Source organism: Saccopteryx bilineata, chromosome 1, assembly GCF_036850765.1.
Source record: "Saccopteryx bilineata isolate mSacBil1 chromosome 1, mSacBil1_pri_phased_curated, whole genome shotgun sequence".
NCBI classification, from domain to species: domain Eukaryota; kingdom Metazoa; phylum Chordata; class Mammalia; order Chiroptera; family Emballonuridae; genus Saccopteryx; species Saccopteryx bilineata.
Genome location: NC_089490.1, coordinates 70,903,252 through 70,917,800, shown reverse-complemented (window position 1 = coordinate 70,917,800; position 14,549 = coordinate 70,903,252). Strand labels below are relative to the sequence as shown.

Genomic DNA, 14,549 nt, shown 5'->3' with positions numbered 1-14,549 from the left:
GCTTCTTAACAGCTAGTGTCAACATGGAAAGGGACAAAGAGAACACTGTCAAAATCACTATCTTCCAGGGAAACTGGGCTTACCTAAGGTTACACCACCACCTGAGGGCCAGTTTTAGAGGCTTCACACTGGGGAGCAGGGAGAAAGAAGAAGTAGATTTTACTTTAAAAAAAAAAGTGTGTCCAGTGTTCAACAACAACAAAAATTCTACAAGACGATAGAGAGAGAAGTAAAACCCATACACTGAGGAGAAGAGCAGGCTGCGGAAGTTGCCAGTCAGAGTAACCAAGTAATTGGATGTAACAGACAAAGACTCACCATAGTAGAGGAACCAAAAACACAAGACCTTTAGGAAACAATGTGAAATGACTGATGTATATCCTGCTGTATAAATAATAACAGTAATTATGAAACGGTTGAGCAATCCAATCATAAGACATTGTCAGAGTGGATTTTTTTTAAAAGATCTAACTAGAGTCTTATCTATAGGAAACACTTCAGGTTCAAATATTGAAAGTAAAAGGTGAAAAGGGCAAATCATGCAAACTTAATGGAAGGTAGAATGGCTATATTAATATCAAGCAGAATAAACATTAGGCCAATCTCCTATAAAGAGAGACACTTTATAATGAGAAAAGGGTCAATTCATCAGGAAAATTTTACAAAATATATGTGCAACTAGCAACAGATCACCAAAACATAGGAAGCAAAAACTGAGAGACATGAAGGGAGAAATAGACAGTATAATAAATTCAACAGTAATAGCAGGAAGATATTTTTGTTTTTCGCTTCAACATACAAAGAGGAACTCATCTCACTCACCTTATGGAATCATCTTGCCACTTTGTCAAGACAAAGAAACAAAAACCCAGACCGCTACACGTGGGTTTATCTCTGGACGCTCATTTCTGTTCCATCGATCTATATGCCAGGGCCACACTGCTGTGATTACTGGTGCTTTGTATTGTCTTGAAATTGGAAAGTTGAATCTTCCAACTTTCTTCATAAGATTGTTTTGGATATTCTGTGTCCTTTACAATTACATATGATTATAGAATCAACTTGTCAGTTTCTACCAAGAAGTGTGCTGGGATTCTGGTAGTAGTTGAACTGAATTTGTAGATCACTTTGGGGGTACCACCATCTTAATATTAACTCTTCTAATCCATGAAAATGGCATGTTTTTCTTTATTTATATTCTCTAATTTCTTTCAACAGTGTTTGGTAGTTTTCAGATTACAAGTTCATATTTCTCTTGTTTTATTTATTTGTTTGATCATTTTGATGTTATAATGGAATTATTTTCTTTTAAATTGCTCATTGAAAGTATATATATGGAAATACAATTGATTTTTGTATTTTGATTTTATATCCTGCAACTGTGCTGAACTTGTTTATTAATTCTAATATTATTTTAATTGAAGCCTTAGGATTCTATATACAATCAGATCATCTGAAGATAGGGGTAGTTTTACTTTTAACTTTTTAATCTAGATGCTTTTTATTTCTTTTTCCTGCCCTAACTAGAATTTCTGGAAGCTTGAAGAGTGAACATCCTTGTCTTTGTTCCTAAACTTAGGGGAAAGCACCTAATCTTTACCATTAAGGATGTGGTTAGCTGCAGGATGCTTCAGGTGTTCCTCATCAGACTGAAGCAGTTCTCTTCTGTTTTCAGTCTGTCATGTAACATGCTTCTGTATCCTTGATAATTCTGCTTGTTCTGAAGGCTGCTTTGTCTGAAATTGATAGCTACTACAGTTTTGTTCTTAATTGTGTTAGCATTGTATATATTTCTCCTTCCTTTTAATCCGTGTCTTTATATTTAAAGCAGACACAGTTGCAGACAACATACAGTTGGGCCTCATATTTTTATCCATTGTCAGTCTCATTTATTTTTTTTATTTAGAGCCTTCACATTTAAAGTGATTATTGATATGGTTGGATTAATGTCTACCATATATGTAACATTTCTATTCATTGCTTTTCTTTTTAATATTCTGTTCTTTTTATGCCTTCTCTGATAGTTTTAATAGAGCACTTTACATGATTCCATTTTTTCTTCTCTCTCAGCATATCAAATACACTCCTTTCAAATTTTTTATTTTTAGTGGTTTCCCCAGAATTTTTAGTATACTTAACTAATCCAGCCCTGGCTGGATAGCTCAGTTGGTTAGAGCATCGTCTCGAAGCACAGAGGTTGCCGGTTCAATCCCCGGTCAGGGCACATACAGAAACAGATGGATGTCCCTGTCTCCCTACCCCCCCCCCCCCGCATCTAATTGAAATCAATAATTTCTTTAAAAAAATTTTTTAAATATACTAATCTATATTCACTTTCAAATGACGATATTCCTTCCCAGTCCCTTTTTCCTGTCTTTATAAAATTGCTGTTATTCATTTCATATATCCATAAGGTGTGATTACCAAATGCTTGTGTTGTTGGGGTTGTTGTTATTGTGAACAAAAAGCTATTAGGTCAATTACAACCGAGGAGGGAGGTAATAAAGAGAATCACAGCTTGCCAGGATCTGAAACTTGCTGCTAGAACTGATATTCGTAGAAATATTTAAACTGAATTTGACAAGTTACTCTGTGCTCAGTTTTGGGGACAGCAGTTTGTTCTATGACCTCATGTCTCTAATGAACCTAGGAAGAGTTGTTTTTCTGTTTGTTCAGATCATCTCCCCAAAATGATCTGCAAATTCAGTGCAACAACTACCAAAATCCCAACAAACGTTTTTGTAGAAACTGACAAGCTGATTTTATAATTCATATGTAATTGCGGAGGACTCAAGTAGCCAAAACAATCTTGAAAAAGAAGCAAGTTGGAAGATTCACACTTTCCAATTTCAAAACTTAGTACAAAGCAACAGTAATCATGACATGTGGTACTGGCATAAAGATAGATCAGTAGAGCCCTGGCCGATTGGCTCAGTGGTAGAGCGTCGGCCTGGCATGCAGAAGTCCCGGGTTCGATTTCCGGCCAGGGCACACAGGAGAAGTGCCCATCTGCTTCTCCACCCCTCCCCCTCTCCTTCCTCTCTGTCTCTCTCTTCCCCTCCCGCAGCAAGGCTCCATTGGAGCAAAGATGGTCCAGGTGCTGGGGATGGCTCCTTGACCTCTGCCCCAGGCGCTAGAGTGGCTCTGGTTGCATCAGAGCGACGCCCCGGAGGGGCAGAGCATCGCCCCCTGGTGGGCGTGCCGGGTGGATCCCGGTCAGGCACATACGGGAGTCTGTCTGACTGTCTCTCCCCATTTCCAGCTTCAGAAAAATACAAAAAAAAAAAAAAAAAAAAAAGGGTAGATCAGTAGAATAGAATTGAGAGTCCAGAAATAAACCCATGTGGATATGGTTTTTGTTTTGTTTGGTGCCAAAACAGTTTAATAAGGGGAAAATAATCTTTTCAACAAAATTTTAGCCACAAGCAAAAGAATGAACTTGTACCTTTACTTCATACCATATACGAAAATTAACTCAGAATGGATCATTAGATCTAAATGTCAGAACTAAAACCATAAAACTCTTTGAAGAAAGCATTGGAGTAAATCTTCAGGACCTTGGATTTGGCATTGAATTCTTAGATGTGACACTAAAAGCATGAGCCACAAAAGAGGTAAATTGTACTTAATTAAATGGAAAACTCTTGTGTTTTGAAAGACACAATCAAGAAAGTAAAAAGACATCTGACAGAAAGGGAGAAAATAATTACAAATCATTTATATAAGGAATTTATTTCTATAATATGTAAAGAACTGTTATACTCAATAATAAAAAGAGAACTACAATTAAAAAAACAGGCAAAGGAGTTGAATAGACATTTCCCCAAAGAATATAACCAAATGGCTAATAAGCTCCTGAAAAGGTGCTCAACATTATTATTCATCAGGGAAATACAAATTAAAACCACAATGAGACACCATTTTATACTCATTAGGCTGAGTAAAAAGGAAAAGTCAGGTAAAAACAAAGTTTGAAAGTGGAGAAATTGGGACCTTTATTTACTGCTGGTGGGAATGTAAAATGGTAAAACAGTAGTTTCTCAAATAATTAAACATAAGTTTACCATGTGACATAGCAATGCCACTTTTAGGTGTATACCCAAGATTAATGAAACTGTATGTCCACACAAAAACTTATACATTAATGTCTACAGCACTGTTGTTCATTATAGCTAAAAGGTATACTGCCCATCACCTGGTGGATGGATTTTTAAAACGTAATATAGTCATACAATGGAATGTTATTTGGCCATAAAAAGGAGTAGGGTACTGGTACATACCACAACATGATGAACTCTGAAAACATTATTCTTAGTGAAAGAAGCCAGTTAAAAAATACCACATACTAATATGTTTTCATTTATATAGCTATCCAGAATAGTTAAGTCTATAGAAACAAAGTAGATTACTGGGTGCTTAGGTTGTGGCAGAAAAGAGGGAATGATAGCTAAAGGGTGTGGGACTTCTGTTCAAGGGAAAGAAAGTCCTCTAAAATTGACTGTGGTGATAGTTGCATACCCCTATGAATATACTAAACCATTGAATTGTACATGTTCAGTGGGTGAATTATATATTATGTGAATTATATGACAATAAAGCTGTTGTAAAAAAATCTAAAAAAATATTACTTTTTTTAAAAGTCAGTTCAATTAGAAGTTAAAGATGGAAATTTTTTAAATAAAGCCCTATGCACGAATATTTATGGCCGCATTATTCATAATAGCTAAAATGGAAGCAATCCAAATGTCCATCAACTAATAAATGGATAAACAATGGTGGGGTATATCCACACTGTGCAGTGTTATTTGGCCATCCAAAGAGAGGAAATAGTGATCCAGTTCACAACATGGATGAGCCTTAAACGCTGTGCTGAGTAAAGCAGGAGAGTCACAGAAGACCACATGTTGTATGATTCTATTTATTTCCAGAAGCTTCAAAACCATAGGGCAGAAAGTAGATTAGTGATTGCCCTAGACTAGGGGAGAAAGGGAAGGGGGGGCTGCTCTGTGGGTATAAGGTTTGGGGAGTGGTGATGAAATTGTTCTGAATTAAATAGTGCTGATGGCTTCATAACTCTGAATATACTAAAAATCAATTGATTATTTACTTTTAATGGTTAGTTTTTATGACATATGAATTAAGCATAAGTAAAGGCTGTTATTTTTTTTTTTTTAAGTGCTTACTATTAATGCACCGTGAAGGCTGTGTCTTCATGTTCTGGTACATTTCCCACAGAAGAACTTTTGGAATTTGCTTTTTAAGAAAACATCTTTTAAAAAGAACTAGTGAGCCCTGGCCGGTTGGCTCAGCGGTAGAGCGTCGGCCTAGCGCGCGGAGGACCCGGGTTCGATTCCCGGCCAGGGCACATAGGAGAAGCGCCCATTTGCTTCTCCACCCCTCCGCCGCGCTTTCCTCTCTGTCTCTCTCTTCCCCTCCCGCAGCCAAGGCTCCATTGGAGCCAAGATGGCCCGGGCGCTGGGCATGGCTCTGTGGCCTCTGCCTCAGGCGCTAGAGTGGCTCTGGTCGCAATATGGCGACGCCCAGGATGGGCAGAGCATCGCCCCCTGGGGGGCAGAGCACCGCCCCTGGTGGGCGTGCCGGGTGGATCCCGGTCGGGCGCATGCGGGAGTCTGTCTGACTGTCTCTCCCTGTTTCCAGCTTCAGAAAAATGAAAAAAAAAAAAAAAAAACACTAGTGGCCTGACCAGGCAGTGGCGCAGTGGATAGAGCGTCGGACTGGGAAGCGGAGGACCCAGGTTTGAAAACCTGAGGTCACCGGCTTGAGTGCGGGTTCATCCAGTTTGAGCATGGGATCATAGACATGACCCCATGGTTGCTGGTTTGAGCCCAAAGGTCGCTGGTTTGAAGTCCAAGGTCACTGTCTTGAACTCAAGGTCACTGGCTTGAGCAAGGGGTCACTTATTATGCTGTAGTCCCCTGGTCAAGACACACATGAGAAGCAATCAGTGAACAACTAAGGTGCCACAATGAAGAATTGATACTTCTCATCTCTCTCCCTTCCTGTCTGTCTGCCCCTATCTGTCCCTCTCTCTGGCTCTATCCCTGTCACATACACACACAAAAAAAACCTATCTTCTTTATTTCTCATGCCATGGTAAACATTGCTACTAAACATTAAGTTTATATACATCATATGTTTTCTGCTCCTATAATGGTTTACACTTTCTGAATTTTGGTTTATTCTTAGAGAAAGTACTTTTCTAATGTACCAAAAACAACATAAAAATTTAGTAGTGTTTAGAACACATTGAATTTTTTACATTTTTTCTTAGGTTTTAAAAAAAATGTTAGGTACAAGTGCACAATTTTAAAGGATTTGGTTAAATATTTAAAGAACACAGTATTTTTTTTTTGTGAGTTTACTGTTTGAAAGAAAGCATCAAAAATGGTTGATTTAGCCTGACCAGGAGGTGGCGCAGTGGATAGAGCATCGGACTGGGATGCGGAAGGACCCAGGTTCGAGACCCTGAGGTCGCCAGCTTGAATGCAGACTCATCTGGTTTGAGCAAAGCTCACCAGCTTGGACCCAAGGTTGCTGGCTCAAGCAAGGGGTTACTCGGTCTGCTGAAGGCCCACGGTCAAGGCACATATGAGAAAGCAATCAATGAACAACTAAGGTGTTGCAGTGCGCAATGGAAAAACTAATGATTGATGCTTCTCATCTCTCTCCATTCCTGTCTGTCTGTCCCTGTCTATCCCTCTCTCTGACTCACTCTCTGTCTCTGTAAAAAATAAATAAATAAAAAAAAAAAAAAAATGGTTGATTTATATATATATCTGACTATTTGGAAGTGAAGGTAAATTGTTGGTTTCTAATTTGCTGTGTATATAAATGTGTTAGTGAGTGGGAGGAATGTGCTTATGAATTTAAAACCATTAATGTGTTTGTCTAAATCCCCTGAATTATGATATTAAAGGTGTCCTTGGTCAGCAAATAATGTGCCTGCAGGACTGGGATGGGATAGTGTTTTTGAATATGGGTTCTTTTCTAAGAGAAAGATGTAACTTCACATGTATTTTTTCAGGTATAAAGTTGTAAAAAAATAGACTCTTGAGCTTTTTATAGTTTCTTAAAATGAGAGGGAGGTAGATTGGGAAATACACTTTTGAAGAAAACAAAAACTTGTAACTACTTCATTTTGAGAAATAACAGAAAGCGTATACATTCTTTAAGAAAACAACATATTTTTCTAAGTCAAGAGTGTTTGTAAAAAAGAGGATCCAGATGGTCAATTCAGGAAGTGTATAATGGTATAATTTTTTTCTCCTAGTTAAAAGGCTAGCCACAGAGAACTTGCAGTATATGGTGAAAGCCTGCCAAGTGGGGTCAGAAGGAGAGCCCGCCGCCCAGCTGACTTCAGTGTTTAGGTAACTGGAAGATATGCCAACTGGCAAGGAGACTATTGCCAGTCATTTGACAGCCAACATGTTTTTTAAATAACTAATTATCCAAAACATAATGTGTTACTACTTGTTTATAGTACTTCAATTATTGTATTTTTGACAGTAGTTTTGTTACATTGTGTTGTTTTATTAAAAAAATCAATAAACGTGCCAGGGAGAGATAAGTGAGCTGACTTAAAACTCCCAGTATATTTAGTGAGGAAGAGACTTGTATGTGGTTAAGAGGGACCAGTGGGAAGCATGGGGCCTGAGGACAGGAGCACAGGCCTTCAGAGTCGCTGAGCGTTACTCGGGGTCTGGCGCACAGTGCGCACCATGGGTTTCTGACTTGCTTTAGCTACTGATGACCCAGAAAGCTCTATGTTGCATTTGTGAGGCATAGATTGTGGAGCAGATCTGTCGTTTATTCACAAGAATAACAATGCAACTAGAGCAACTATTTTTTTCCTGCCTTGCTTAGTCTTCTGCTTTCTGTCAGGGCAGTATTTTTAAGTATTTCTTTCTCAGTTTCTACCAGTTTACCTTTATTATACATATCTCTACCCTAGCTCTACCATAGTAAGTAATTTGGGGTCATTTTCTTCTATGTTGGATCTTTGACTCCTCAGTTTTTGTTCTCATCACATAATTAATTGGTGCTTGAAATAAATAGTGTGTTTGTGAACACAGTAAGACCCGAAGAGAGGAGGGATTTTATATGAATAAAGTATACATGTTTGTTATGTACAATTTATTAAAGTGGTTTTTATTCTGTTGGGGAAGAGAATGGGAATTTTAGGGTTAAAAGATTTTATTCTTAATTTATGAAGGCCTCCTACGAGTCTCAAGTCTCTTATTGGTTCCAGCATATAAAAATATATTATGAATAGCTTGCTTTCCTCATAAAAGCATTGTTTCATTTATCTAGAGGTGTGACAAACTAAAAAAAATCCAAGAAGCCAGACTTGATTTTTAGTCTCTTCCACATCCTTACCTCCCAGATTTTAACATATACGCCGAAGCAGAAAGCCCCTGAGCGGAGATTTTGACCCTTATCCTCCCACCTGGGATCCAGACCTTCCCACTTCCTTGAATGTCACCACTTCCTTCACAGCTTACACTGAAATAAGCCGTTTCTGGCCTTCATTTATAAGTGTTATAGTCTTCTTCTTAATTCTAGGATCTTAAGATAATCTTACATGAAATGATCTTTCTTGTGCTCAAGTATAGCTAATTGCCATATCAACAAAGAATTGCCCAGAAGTAATCTTAGTATCTCGTTTTCCTTTCAGGCATTTTATCCAGGATTATGGTATGAGTTACAATAATCAGATTTACGGCATTTTAGAAACGGTAGCCCTGTTGGACCAGCAGGTTGTCATCCATTTGATTCCTACCCTCACTCAGTCTCTGAAGGATTCAGAGCAGAAATTGGGCCTCGGCAGAAATATCGCACAAAGGTATGATTGATAATTTGATTACGTTCTTTTGGGCATACTATAAAATTTGGACTCATCTAGGAATGACTTATTCTTTCGTTCCCCAAAATTTTGGGTATATTGAATTGAAAAATGCTACCGTACTGTGATTGACACAGCTGTTTGCACGTTGTTCTTTTCGATGCAAAGCGAGTGCCTTAAAAAACTGTGTATTTCTGCAGGGCCACTACTGCGCAAAACACATTGTGCTCTAAAGTGGACTTTAGACCCTCACTGTCTTGTTTTTGTATAAAATTAATGCTGGCAAATCGGTCTTTTGAAGGGTACTTGATTTACTGTCTCAACTATATCATGTGTAGCCAGTTAACAGGCTGAGTGACCTAATTAGATAATGAGTTTTTTGGTGAAAATTAGATAAGCCTTTCTTTCTTATAGGCTTACCAGCAAACTGTGAATAGTGCTTGAACTGTTCAGGGTAATGTAACATTGTGGAAATAAGTCCATAGTTCCTAAATAGATTGTTTTAGAGGGGTTAGCACTCATACTAGAATTCCTATGTCCCAAAGTTTATTAAAGAATCGAAGTGCTTTGATCATATTGTGCAAGTGTAAACAGACATTCAAGCAAGTTCAGTTTGTAAATACTTAAGTGAAAAATAATGGAAATGGTAATAAATATATCCGCCACCTTTTCTTTTTTCTTCAACAGGAAATCCTATAGCAAGCTTTTATCTCACCTAGGACAAGTGGGACAAGATGAGGTGCAGAGACTGGAAAATGATAACACCGAATATGCTTTGTGATTCATCTTTTCCATTAATTCTAACAATCTAAAGCCACTTTGCATCATTTGGACTCCTTTTAATTAATTGTATACTATTCTCTTTTTTTTTTTAATATTTTATTTATTGATTTTTAGAGAGAGGGAGGAGAGAGAGAGAGAGAAGGGGGAGGAGCAGGCAGCATCAACTCCCATATGTGCCTTGACCAGGCAAGCCCAAGGTTTTGAACCGGCAACCTCAGTGTTCCAGGTCGATGCTTTATCCCACTGCGCCACCACGGGTCAGGCAATTGTATACTATTCTGTTAAAACTATTTTCTAGGACTTTTTTTTCTTAAATGCCTGTAAGTATACTAGGTATATAAATAAGTAAATAAGGTTAATTATATTATAGGATCTTGGGAACTTGGCAAAACTGCATTCTGTTTGAAGAGATTTAGTTATAAACTAAATTAAAGAAACTTTCTAACTGGAAGTGTTATCTGTGTACTACTACTAAGCAAGTTTGTATTGGTTGATCTCTGTACTTTTGAACCGTAATGTGACTTTATATCTTGAGATTGTGTTTGTTGTGTTTTTTAAAAGTTATGTTTGAATAAGATACCTTAAGTTTTTTTGGAAGGGAGAGGAAGGTCAAGAAACAGAACTGTTAATCGTTTTCCTTTCTTTTTTAATATGTGAGGCAAGTTAATAAATAAAACCCTTAACAAGCCTGCTTAACTCTTGTGAGGAATTAGATTGAATCTGCCTAAATGATTATACAGATAATATATAAATTTTTTTTTAAAAATTAAGCCAACAATGTTTGTTTAGGTTCCAACAGCTGTCGGATGTTTTCTTTACTCATTCTTTCTTTTGGAGTTGTCATTAACAGACATATCAGGAGGGTAAACGAGAGTCTATAAGCGAGGATAAATAATAATGTTCTAGAAAAATCTGAATATTATAAATTAACAGAAGAATGAGATGTCAACTGATTTATCTCCTTACTCTTTAATTAGAGCCTCTTATAACTTAGCATCTTATATGTTTAGGAAACAGTTTAGTTTCTTTAAGCAACTATTGTCTCTTAACTCTTTAACAATTTCATACAGGTTTATTTTACCAGTTGGGCTCTTGACTCCTTTTTGTGGTGAGCATTATTTGGTAAAAAGAGCTCTAGTGCTAATATTTGGAACCCACCTGGGTCTCAGAGCTCTGCTTTGTGACCTTGAGCAAGTCACTTAAACTTTCTGAGCCTCAGTTTCTTCGTGGAGAAATAAAGAATAATCCTTTTTTCTATTTTACAATGTTCTGATAAGAATTAGTCGGGTAAATTTTTGGTGATCTGTATTCTGTTTGGATATATACAGTTATGATTACTGCATCATGTTTGCTATCTTTTAAATAATTTATCTTTCTTCTTTGGACTCTGGTCTTTATCATAGTTCTGTTTCTTTAAGAAAACTTTTTAACCCTTTTCGGATTCAAAAAGTATCTTTACAAATAAAATGTATTGCAGTCAGTAAAATATAATTAATAGCCCTCTCCTAATTGTAATCTGAAGTCTAAAGAAGTAGCTGTTGTTTTTGTGACATAATGAAATGAACGAACGTCTTTTGGGTTACTTAATAGACTTTGTAGCAATGAATTTCTTTTCATTATGATCATTATGATAGTGACTGTTAAGACATTTTATTTAAGGTGATGCTTTTAATTACATATTTATTTTTGAGGAAGATTGATAAAGAGATTTGGGAATCTTGCTCATGGTGCATGGACATTTAGGGATAAGAAAAGCTGCTGCCAAATCATGTTAGAGTGTGTAACCGTAGGAGCTAAGAATAACTAAAGGCTGTACTTTAAAAATCAGTTGCAACAAAAAGTCTGTAACAATACAGGTATGTGTCTATTCTTCATAAGTAAGAAAAATTTTAAAGAAGCTTTTTTTTCTTAATTGAAGAAAAAAAATTATGATTCAGTTCCTTTACTTGAAAATTTTGACTGACTCTTCACTATTTTTTGCGATAGAGAGAGGCAGGGCGAGAGAGACGGGAACACTGAGCTGCCCCTGTGCGTGCCCTGACCAGAGAATTGCACCGACAACGTCTGTGCTCCAGGATGACGCTCCAACCCACACGCTATCTGGCCAGGGCTCTTTTTTTTTTATTATTGATTGATTTTTAGAGAGAAGAAGGGGGAGAAGGGGAGAGGGGGGAGGGAGGCATTCACTTGTTGCTCCACTCAGTCGTGCATTCACTGGTCGCTTCCCATGCGTGCCCTGACCGGGATCGAACCCAGAGCCTTGTTGCTTTGAGGTGACACTCTTAGCTGAGTTAACCATCCAGGGACTCTGCTTTCTTATTATTCATTTTCCTCTAAATACCATTATCTCTGAGGCTGCTGCTTCTACTTTTCTACCTTTTGTTTTGTAAGTCACTGTTTTGGTGAAATCTGAGAGTATGTTCTAATTTCTGATGTTCTTTGGCCTCTCTGTGAATATCCTCATTTTCTTTTGTCCTGACATCCCTTCCTCAGTGATGCTGCTGCTTCACCTTTTTCTTGTCCCTAACAGTAAGATCTGGCCCTTTCCCTGCTCTGTCCCAACATTCTTCCAGTAGTCAGTAGATAACACTAGCTCATAGTTTTATCTCTCAGATTTTTTTCTAGGGCTTATTTCTCTCTCAGCCTGATTTAATACCTCCTGAGATTTCCAGGCAGCATGTCATGCTGTTCTTGTAGCCTTCTATTCTACTCCACCTCCTGTCTGTATTTTCCACCCAGGAAATGCGCCATTTTCTCAAATTACTTCGCTGGGAAACTTTGGGGGCATCTTGGAATCTTCACTGTTCCCCACTTGGAGCTGATCAGCAGCAGCACAGGCTCTGCTATTTTTGCCATCCCATGCGTCTCAACTGTTTTTCCTGTTAGCACTATAAATTCTTTTATCTCCTTATCTCTGGTCTCCTTTTCCGCAATTAATCCTTCTCACACTTCTGACATTAGTGTTCCTAAAATACTACTTTCCTCTTGTTGCTTTTCTGCTCAGGGCTTTCTAATTACTTCCCATAGTTAATAAGCTGACAGTCAAACCCTTCAGTCAGGAGACTTTCTGCCATTTTACTCTACCTTTTCTGTCTAAACTAACCTCAAGCAGGAGACTAGACTGTCTGAGACTGTCAGAATGCCATGTTCATTATATACTCTGAGAGTATGCCACTCAAATAATCTCTGTGAACTATCAGATAGTGTAAAAAAGATGATTGAAGGACAACAGGGTGATGAGATGACTTTATTAGACATTCAGACTGAGTGATTTAAATTTTAATTGAACGTTTAATTAGGTTTCCATGGGGGAGGCTAAAAAACATGAAGTATTGTCTATGCAAAAAAAAAATTAGTATTGTCCTGGCTGGGTAGCTCATTTGGTTAGAGCATCCTCCCAGTATTCCAAGGTTGTGGTTGCAGGTTCGATCCCCTGGTCAGGGCACATAGAAGAATCAGCCAGAATGCATAAATAAGTGGAAAAACAAATGAATGTTTCTATGTCCCCCCTGCCTTCTTCTTTTAAAAAGTTGTTGAATGTTCAGCTAAATGTCTAGTTGATATTTATTCCTTCATAAGGTTTTGTGTAAATAAAAATTTAAAAATTAGTATTGAGTTAGTTGGCATTAGAAGAGTTTCATAGTTTAAAACTTTTATAGCTTTACCTATTCCTAGCATAATTTCTTTTTTTCTTATGCATAACTTTTTCTACCTGAGCATTTTTATAAAAAAAAAATCATTAGTTGTGGATTATCAGACTATGTTAATGTTCTTTTCCCATCATTGTTACTGTTTTCTCTCATGCTTTATCACAACATTTTAAAGCTACTTTGTTCTTAAAGAATTACATGGCTCCGTTTTTGTGTACTTTTACAGACTTTGACAGCTTTTATTTTTATGTTCGCTTTGTTAAGATTATATGTTATACAAAAATTTGACAAGCTTCTGCATTTAGGAAAAGCCTGTCCTAAACCTACCTTCCCTAAATACAAATACAGCATGTTCACCGAGCACTTGTGTTCCAAAGAGAAAAGGTCGGTACCACTGAAGACTCGCTGAGAGCTGTATTGTCAGTGCTACACCGCTGCTTTTTGGTTGATAGACTTTTTACGTAAACCTTACATTTTTCAAAACCGGATCTCTGTGTACTCCTCCTAGAGTTAAAAATATTGCCTGTCAGTCAAGGGTATAGTACACCAGTATAAATAACATACTTTGTTAGGTTAAAATAGTTGGTTTGAGAAGCTAGCAAGGTAGTATTTTCTTTCACAAAATTAAGAAGACATAAGACTTGTATTTTGATTCTTTGATAAAACTATATTGTTAAGGTTACCAAAATCAGTACCATATGATTGAAAATGTTGAATAGCTATTCACTAAAATTTTTGATGTACTAATATTTATTTGTGAACTGTGCTTTTAGAAAAATTCTAGGCATTATTTTATATATTTATAAGCTATTTTGTGAATATAGTAAGAAAATAAAAATGTGTATGTTTAACTTACACTGTGTCATTATTCAGCTTCCCTTTTTATAACAGATTGTTTAAAAACCAAAATAAAATTGAACCATGTTACCAGAAATAATTTCCACCTTATTACTATTGCTTTTAAACTGTGGTGAAACTAGTATTCCAGCTATTGTGGTGTCGTTTCACTGTGAGGAAAATAAGAAGAGAAATAGTATGAAAAATACCCTAATCATACCCTGACTGGTATTGTTTCTAAAGATCTAAGGAACTGGTGTCTACTGTCCTTTCCTCCTGCACTGAGAACACTCTGCTAATATATTTGTGATAAGGCTTTTTCTTTTTTAAAGTAAAATCCTGAAATGATGTTTAAGTGGTTGGAAGTTTCATGGTCTTCCTATGGAAATTCAAAGTAATAATTTAAATATAAATAC

The 14,549-nt window shown here is 37.0% G+C and overlaps 1 protein-coding gene across 1 annotated transcript in view; it reads left to right on the top strand.

Moving 5' to 3' along the window:
* Positions 1–14,509, top strand: part of MMS22L (MMS22 like, DNA repair protein) — a 146,946-nt gene extending 132,437 nt beyond the window's left edge. The window contains exons 23-25 of the mRNA XM_066254381.1: positions 7,292–7,388; positions 8,696–8,863; positions 9,551–14,509. Coding sequence (XP_066110478.1) covers positions 7,292–7,388; positions 8,696–8,863; positions 9,551–9,644 — 359 coding nt within the window. The 3' untranslated portion in view covers positions 9,645–14,509. The remainder of the gene's footprint in view (positions 1–7,291; positions 7,389–8,695; positions 8,864–9,550) is intronic.
* Positions 14,510–14,549: the final 40 nt, after the last annotated feature.